At 43.6% G+C, this 9315-nt stretch overlaps 1 protein-coding gene across 1 annotated transcript; it reads right to left on the reverse strand.

Annotated features, from left to right (window-relative positions):
• Positions 1-4666: 4666 nt before the first annotated feature.
• Positions 4667-5527, reverse strand: LOC123361936 (late histone H2A.2.2-like). Its single transcript, XM_045002163.1, has one exon. The coding sequence runs from the start codon at positions 5222-5224 to the stop codon at positions 4772-4774; it is 453 nt and encodes a 150-aa protein (XP_044858098.1). The 5' UTR covers positions 5225-5527; the 3' UTR covers positions 4667-4771.
• Between the last annotated feature and the right edge of the window lie 3788 nt (positions 5528-9315).

A 9315-nucleotide genomic window follows, 5' to 3' on the forward strand; every position in this document is an offset into this window, starting at 1 on the left:
ACTTTCTGATTGGCTGTCTGAGAACCAATGGGCAGCTACTTCATTTGTTACCCAAGCCAGAGGGGATAGGTCATCCTTTTATGACATCATTCCCATTGATTCTCCCTTTGTATTGGATTTTTAGTCAGTGATATCTGCTATTAGCAAAACTCAGGGTATAAAACTGTTTTAATTTCCTGTATTATTAACTTGTTTTTAATCTTTGAAATTATCGAATAGCCCCCAAGCAAAGAGGAAGCTACCAATTTCCATCAGAAAGTAAAGCACTTTCCTAAGCAGAAACACCAAGGACAGCAGCCCAATTTATTACGAACTCCAAAAGCATAGCAGTCTGGTCTATGTTTTTCCTCTCATAACTTCCCTCCAAACAGCCACAAATTCAAATCCTTCCTACTACCCTAAAAATAATATGTTTCCTCTCTCATCAAACATATACAACCTCCCAAAATCATATAGATCTAAAAAATTCCTTGCAATGCCTTCTGAAGTTAAATGGTAGCAGAGATACTGGCGTATAGTTAAGTGGTAGCGGAGATACTATCTTATAATATATGTACTGTTTTATATATATATATGATCATATTCTGCTCTTTGATGCATGGGTGTAAATCAACAATAAGGCTAGGCAATTTTTTTTTCAGCAAATAGTTTTATTTGTTGAAAAAAATGCAGTTTTGGGCCAACCAAAGCTGTTTATGAATTCAGGGCAAATTTATTGAACAAAATTTGACAGGGAAAAAAAAGAGTGAAAAAAATCTTGAAAAAGTCATTTCTGACTTTTTTCAAAATGATGTTTTGTTTAGAAATGTATTTCCCATTAAAAAACAAACACCCACACCCCCAAAGTGTAAAAAACTCCCCAAAATGAAACAAAATATTTCATTGTGGGTAGAACAACCTTTTCCTTTAACCAGAAACAACATTTCATTTTTACTTTTTATTTTTTCCCTTTGGCCATCACATTGAAAAATCAATTATTCACTCAGCTCTAATTAGGAATAACTCCATGGGCCGGAACAGATTTTAAACTGTAAGTCCACGGGTGCTGTTCTGCCACCCTTGCTGACACTGAGTTATGCCTTTATTGCACAAGGAGTTCCGTTGCCATCAGTGGAACTAGCTGTATAGTAAGATACTGCTTAAGTTAGGAGATGGCAGAATCAAGCCCTCAGACCCTTACTTCACTGAAGTTTTATCCATTCTTTGGGGGAGCTGATATATTTAAATGCCACGAAAAAGTGAAATTAGAATTTGCTTTTATCTCCTCAACATGATTGAATGTATAAACAAAATCTGAAAGTACTGAACGAGGTCCTGGCACTACAGTTATCACTCAGGGAAAGAATGTTCACTTGTGCCTCCCATGGGACAATATGGGAGAATAAGGGCTACATACATGAGTAAGGACTTTTAGGAACGGACCCTGTAATGGCATGAAATAGGCTTTGGTTACATTTTGAAAATTAGATGCCTTAAATTAGGCACCTAAATAACTTATAAGTGTCCTGATTTGAAGAGGAGGTAAGCACCCACAGCTCCTGTTGATTTCACTAGGAGTTTTGAGTGCTCAGCAGCTATGGAAATCAGGTTACTTTTAGTTAGCTGCTTAAAAATGGGTTTATGTGCTGAAATTCAGGCATTCTAAAATTTGAAAATATTGGCCAGTTTCTCTGGCGCCCTTAACTTGGTGATGCTTCCTGTCTCTCAGAGAACCCTCATGGCACCCAAGCCCATGGTAAGGGTTCTTTGCCATTCCAGAAACTCAAGGATTCACCATTTGTCACTCTCAGGTTTGATTAGCTGCCTCTCTTGTTCTTCAGCTGTTTTCTGAGACCGGTTTAAAAACAGCATCTGGAGAGAACCCCTCACATCAGGCCAAATCCATTGGTCCTCCCTCCACTCTAGAAAAGGTTTTTATTTCACTACACAGTTGGAGCAATTGGCAGTATAGCTTTATGCCACAAATGTACCACTCCAAGGTATTCATACTGACCTCATATAAACAAAGGAGGAGTTTTACACACAACAAAACTGTGTAGCATTTAGCACCATCAAATCTGACTCTGGGTGCCTAGTAAGCTAGGATGTCACATCAGTGAAGAAGAATGCACTGGCCTGTGGTGGTCATTATGGCAGAGTATGTCTAAATGGGTTGAGTTCTCCCATCAGCCACAGGGTTTGAATTGGGCTGCTTTATAGTGGATCAACTACCAGGCATTTTTCTCTCAAATCTGCAGTGATGTCGTTTTGATAGGTTGCTAACAGAACCTTCCAAAAGTGAGTGGAATGTAACTGAAGCAGTGATGTCTCTCCTGTTCCCTTTATGATTTCCAAGGTTCATACTGGGGCTTAAACAACATTTTCTCCGCTACATATCTAAAATCGCAGAGGAAACAATTTACCAATATACATATTACACAGATCTCTGAGCAGCCTCAGTGGCATATAGGAGAACATGTACTGAGACTGGCAAGACAACAACTGGGCGGGCAATAAATTTCATTGCATGAAGCTGGTTCTCCCAGTGAGAGTCACTTCACCAGGCTTCCAGAACAAGCCCACTGTAATTTGGCTTCTTTCCCAGAATCATTTGGCAGCTTATCAGCGCCACCTGCTCGGAAGATTTGAGAAGTAAAATCTAAGCAGAAAAGGAGCAAGTATGTCTACACTGCATCCCATAGTGAGCCGCCCAGTCCAGGGCCACAGACTAGCGCAGAAGTTCTCACAACAAAAGTTTTGATAGCTTCAGAGTGCAGTCACCAGCTCTAGCTGGTGGCTGCTGTGACAAATTTTTCCTACAATACTTAATTAACTTTAGGGAAAACAAATAAATATGCACATATACATGTCCAAATCATTGTAATTTATTTATGTAGAGGTTTTTTCAGACTCAATAATAAAAATAATGTACAGTTGTATTTTGATACCCCTGCCCCCACTGCCTCCTCCTGCCATTGCCTCTGGCCCGCACTGCCCTCCATCAGCCCCTGGGCCCTGCAGCTTCCCCCCATTGCCCTGAGCTCCACCCCACTCCTTGCCTCTTGACCATGGCGCCCGGTAAGGCTGGCCCGGCTGAATCTCCACCACCCTGGGCTGAAGCCCTGAGCCGAAGCCCTACAGCTGGAGCCTAGGGAAATGGGGGATTAAGCCCACCCCTGGAGCCCTGTGGCTGAAGCTGTGGGGGAGGGGCTCAAGCTTGGCATTGGAGACACCGACTGAAGCCGGGGTGCGGGAGGGTGAAGCCTGCCGCCTGAGCCTCTGGCTGAACCAGGGGAGTGGGGCTGAACCAGGAGTCCCATGGCTGAAGTGGGAGCAGGGAGAGGGGGGAACTTAAGCCCACCTGCTGAGCTCCTAGGCACTACAGGGAGAGGCTGCTGCTGTTTTGCCCCTTCCTCCATCTCTTCCCAGAAGGCTGTTGTGGCTGCAGGAAAACCCCCTGGTAGTCACATATAGCCACGGTGGCCACATTTGAGAAACACTGGAATGGCGGTGGGAGTCATGATAGAGTGCTAAGAGTCACTATGCACCTTACAGCTTGGACTGGAGCTCAGGCTCTCAAGCCTGTGGGAGCTGAAACATCTACACAGCTATTTTTACTGTGTTAGCATGAGCCCTGCTCGCACAAATATGTTGGCCTAGGCTCAGGGACTTGTTCCCAGATGCAGTGTAGCAATGCAGTGGGCTGAGTTACTTAGTACCTCTCAATCGGGAAATTTGTAAGACAGCTGGTGGAGGAACTGGGCTTTACAAGGTCATAAATGAATAAGGAACTGGCCTGAGACATTTAATGCTGCACAACAGAGAAAGTAATCAGGGCCAAATTCTGGCTAGCGCAAACCCTTACACATTATATATTCTGTATTCATTTTGGTGTATGTATATTGCAGAGGAATGGGGGAGGAGAGGAAGAGGAGCTGTAAGAGTAATTGATTTGGGATCAATCATTTTTACACTTTATAACAAAACCACGTTACCCTTTCAGTTGTATATTGTTACATTTATGCCATTGCCATTTATAATGTATGTATTTTCCATGAAAATTTAACTACATTTTCACTGATAAAATTCCACTATTTCAAATAATTATTATATATAATTGAAACTCAGTCTCAGTTTTCCCTTGAAAAAGGTGATCAAAGTTTATGTGAACCCCCACAGGTAATTAATAATTTCAGAAAGCTTGATTCTAGTATCACTTATACTGTATAAATTTGATATTACTCTAAACAAGTCAATGGTTTTATAATGGGGTAACTAAAAAATAACAAACAAACAAACAAACAAACAAAAAAAGGACAAAACAAAAATAAAAACCAGGCCCATAGGCTTTATCCTTCGTGTGTAGTGGATTACATTTTTCTGTCATGAGTTTGTTCTTTTTTGTGTTTTCACAAAATATGCAATACACATCAACTTCACTAGGGGTAAAATGTTCCTAATCTTCAGTCTATTGGGGAAATGCCTGAACAAACACAGAAATCACCCCCCAGAATCTACACCATTTAGACAATTTCTGATGTAAATTTCTTAATGAAATAATTGAATTCTATCTTTTTAGGCTTTTATACCATATAATCAATGCAGCTACTTGACCAACTGAATGAGCCCTTAAAATTGTAGGATAGTAAAAGAGGAAATAAATTGACAAAAGAAGACCTGGCATTTTAATTGCTTTTATTAGACCATACTGGTGCATTTGAAAAGAGCCTTGCAATCAAATTAATGTCATTTCTTCCAAATTTGGGGTGGCAGTCTCCCCTTTGTTCTGTTCTCACTTAACAGGGACAGGAGCAAGGGCAATCCTTCTCTTGATGGCTCTCCTGCCATTCCTCTTTTTGGAAGGTAAAACCACAGGCTGATTTAAGGGCAGGACCCCGCCCTGAGAGATGGTCACACTTCCCAGCAGTTTCTTGAGCTCTGAGTCGCTGTGAATGGCCAGCTGCAAGTGCCGTGGGGAAATCCGACGCTTCTTGCTGCGTGCAGCGACTTCCCCAGCAATATCCACAATCTCGTGAGTCAGGTATTGAAGCACCGCGGCCATATATACTGGGGCTCCAGCTCCAACACGGTCTGCAAACTGTCCTTTGCGGAGCAGCCTGTCTATGCGACTGACAGAGAACAGCAGCCCAGCCCGGGAAGAGCGGGTGATTTTGGCCTTAGCCTCCTTTGCGTTTGAGGTCTCACCAGAGTGCTCAGACTCAGACTCAGACTCAGTCTCAGACATGTTGCAGACTTCTGCTGTTCCAGACTTCTGCTCTCTGAATTTTTCCTTCCTTGGTTTGGCTGTTTGGTTTTCTTTCTTTTCTTAATTGGTTTGTCTGGATCTTTTCTTCCTTGTCTTGCTTGGCTTTGTAACCTTATTTGCTTATCTGTGTTCACCTGATCTTTCTCTCTTTGTTTTGCCTTCTTTGCTCACTTTCTGGTCTGGCTTGGTGAAGTGTAGGTTGGCTAAGCCACCTCTTGAAAAGCAGCCGGACTTGTCCACTGACCTTGTCTGAGCTGGGGACCTTTTATAACCTTGGCAGTGGGAGAAAATGTACTTTCTGATTGGTTGGGTGTGAACCAATGGGAAGCGGCATTCTTTATTATCCAAGCCAGTGGACACATGTCATCCTTTATGATGGCATTGTCATTGACTCTCCCTTTGTACTGTAATTTTAACCAATCACATCCACTCCTAGACAAGTTCAATTGTAATCTTTTTTAATTTCCCAAACTCCTAATGTCATTTAAGACTTTGATATTATTAAACAGACCATAAATAAAGTGGGAGAAACACTTTTTCACAGCCAACCAACTCACTTCCCAAAAGCAAAGATTAGTAGATTTATAGATTCTAAGGCCATAAGGGACAACTGTGATCAGTTAGTCTGACCTTCTGTATAACACAGGCCATAGAACTTCCCCAAAATAATTCTTAGAGCAGATCTTTTAGAAAAAAAGATCCAATCTTGATTTAAATATTGTCAGTGATGGAGAATCTACCACTACACTTGGCAAATTATTCCAATTACTCTCACTGTTAAAAAGTACACCTTATTTCCAGTCTGAATTTGTCTATTTTCATCTTCCAGCCATTGGAATGTGTTATACCAGGGATCAGCAACCTTTGGAATGCAGCCCACCAGGGTAAGCACCCTGGCAAGCCGGGCCAGTTTGTTTACATGCCGCGTCTGCAGGTTCGGCTGATCGTGGCTCCCACTGGCCGTGGTTCACTGTCCCAGGCCAATGGGGGCTGTGGGAAGCGGTGTGGGCCGAGGGATGTTCTGGCCACAGCTTTCTGCAGCCCCATTGGCCTGGAGCGGCAAACTGCAGCCAGTCAGAGCCGTGATCGGGAGAACCTGCGGACGCGGCAGGTAAACAAACCAGCTGTGCTTATCCTGGTGGGCTGTGTGCCAAAGGTTGCCGATCCCTGTGTTATACCTTTCCCTGCTAGATTTAAGAGCCCAACGTTAAATATTTGTTCCCCATATAGATCCTTACAAGCTGTAATCAAGTCACCCTTTAACCTTCTCTGTGTTAAATAGAATTAAATAGATCAAGCTAAATAGATTGAGCTCCTTGAATCTACCATCATAAGGCAGGTTTTCTAATCTTTAATAGTTCTTGTAGCTCTTCTCTAAGACCTCTTCAATTTATCAACATTGTTACTGAATAGCGGGCACCAGAACTGGACATCAGCCTCATGCTCTTCTGACCTCTGAATGACCTCGCATTCTGTGTGGATTTCTGCTCTTAAAACCTCCCTCCACAAACAATCAGAACTTCAACTCCATACTGCTGCTTTAAAAATAATAGTACATAGGTTAGCTCCTTTGACTTAAGCGGAAACACATAAATGACTGCAGCTGAGGATCCGGTTCCATGTCTGCTGTCTCCTGCAGTGCAGGTGTTTCTTTTTTTCTCAGATATTCTAAATCCCCTCAAATTCTGCAAATTTGGTCATTTTTTTTAATTTAGGTAGCTAAAGATGGGTTTAGATGCCTAGCTTCAGACACCCATGTTTGAAAATTTTGGCCAGTTTCTCTTATTCCTTGGACTTGGTGATGCGATCTTTCTCTAAGAGAAGATCCGTACTGTCTAACCCAGTGGTTTTCAACCCGTGGCCTGTGGGCCACATGTGGCCCAATTAGCACACAGCTGTGGCCCAGCTGTGTGCTAAGGGCCGCCCAGCCTGCACGGTGGGGTCCAGGGTCTCGCCTGCCTGGCCGTTTGGTGTGGTGGGGTTTGGGGTCGGGGCTGCCCTGCCGTCTGGCCTGGCATGGTTGGGGCTGCCACCTGGCCCTACACAGTGGGGTTGAGGCTGCTGCCCAGCTGCCTTGCCACCCAGTCCTGCACAGATGGGTCCGGGGTAAGGGCTACCACCTGGCTGCCCAGCTGCCCTGTGGGGTCCAGGGTCCCTGCCGTCTGACCCTGCACCCGGGACTTCACTCCTGGCCCCACTCTGTGGAGGGGTCTCTGAGTGGGAGGCACTGGGCATAGGAGTCGGGGGGAAGGGTCGGGAGGGTGCTGTGGTTCTCCACCTGCAGGCCAGGTAGCACATTGCAGGCTGCATAGGGTAAATAGGTTGAGAACCACTGATCTAACACCTTGTGAATGGCAGGAGGAATCCTTTGACGTGCCATCACCCAAACCTTCACTGTGAGCCACAGTCATTGTTTACTATCCGGTTGCCATCTCTCTCTTTCTTACTGGATGGCTTTACAAGTTTTGTCAGATGTTGACTGATCCACTATAACTTGCAGATCCTTTTAATCTACATTATTGGCTTGAAAGTTATTCTCATTTTATAATTGCTCATTTGATTTTTCCTTCCTAAATTTTTTACTTTACACTTGTCAATATTGAATTTCACCTTGTTGATTTCAGACCAATTCTCCAATTGTCAAGGTCATTTTGAATTCTAATCCTGTCTTCCAAAATGCTAAGCAACCCCTCCTTCCTGTAGTGTGGGACCCAAAACTGGACACAGTACTCCAGATGAGGCCTCACCAATGCCAAGTAGAGGGGAATGATCACGTCCCTCGATCTGATGGCAATGCCCCAACTTATACAGGCCCAAAATGCCGTTAGCCTTCTTGGCAACAAGAGCACATTTAGTGTCAGTTTACTGTCGTCTGCAAACCTGCAGATGGTGCAATTAATCCCATCATCCAGTACATTAATAAAGATGTTGAACAAAACTGGCCCCAGGACCAATCCTTGGGGCACTCCCCTGGAAACTGGCTGCCAACTAGACATTGATTTGTTGATCACTACTCGTTAAGCCTGACAAACTAGCCAGCTTTCTATCCACCTTATAGTCCATTCATTCAATCCATAATTTTTTAACTTGCTGTCAAGAATACTGTGGGAGACCATATCAAAAGCTTTGCTAAAATCAAGATATATCACATCCACCACTTTCCCCATGTCCACAGAGCCAGTTATCTCATCATAGAAGGCAATCAGGTTGGTCAGGCATGACTTGTCCTTGGTGAATCCATGCTGATTGTTCCTGATCACTTTCCTCTCCTCCAAGTGCTTCAAAATGGATTCCTTGAGGACCTGCTCCATGATTTTGCCAGGGACTGAAATGAGGCTGTTCTCTTTCTTCCCCTTTTTAAATATAGACACTATATTTATCTTTTTCCAATCATCCAGGACCCCCCCCCCCAATTGCCACAAATTTTCAGAAATAATGGGCAATGGCTCTGCAATCACATTAGCCAACTCCCTCAGTATCCTTCAATGCATTAGATCTGGACCCATGCACTTGTGCACATCTAGTTTTTCTAAATAGTCCTTAACCTGTTCTTTAACCACTGAGGGCTGCTCACCTCCTCCCCATACTGTGGTTTTCAGTGCAGCAGTCTGGCAGCTGATTTGTCTGTGAAGACTGAGGAAAAAAACATTGAGTACTTGAGCTTTTTTCCACATCATCTGTCACTAGATTGCCTCCCACATTCAGTAAGGGTCCCACACTTTCCCTGACCTTCTTTTTCTTGCTGACATACCTGTAGAAACCCTTCTTGTTACCCTTCACATCTCTTGCTAGCTGCAACTGCAATTGTGCTTTGGCATTCCTGATTACACTCTTGCATGCTCTAGCAATGTTTTTATACCCATCCCTAGTCATCTGTCCAAATTTCCACTTCTTGTAAACTTCCTTTTTGAGTTTAAGCTCACAAAAGATTTCACTGTTAAACCAAACTGGCCCCCTGCCATATTTGCTATTCTTTCTGCAGTTCGGGATGGTTTGTTCCTGCTCCCTCAATAAGGCTTCTTTAAAATGCAGCCAGCTCTGCTGTATTCCTTGCAGGGGCGGCTCTAGGA

The sequence above is a fragment of the Mauremys mutica genome, chromosome 1, assembly GCF_020497125.1.
Source record: "Mauremys mutica isolate MM-2020 ecotype Southern chromosome 1, ASM2049712v1, whole genome shotgun sequence".
Lineage (NCBI taxonomy): Eukaryota > Metazoa > Chordata > Testudines > Geoemydidae > Mauremys > Mauremys mutica.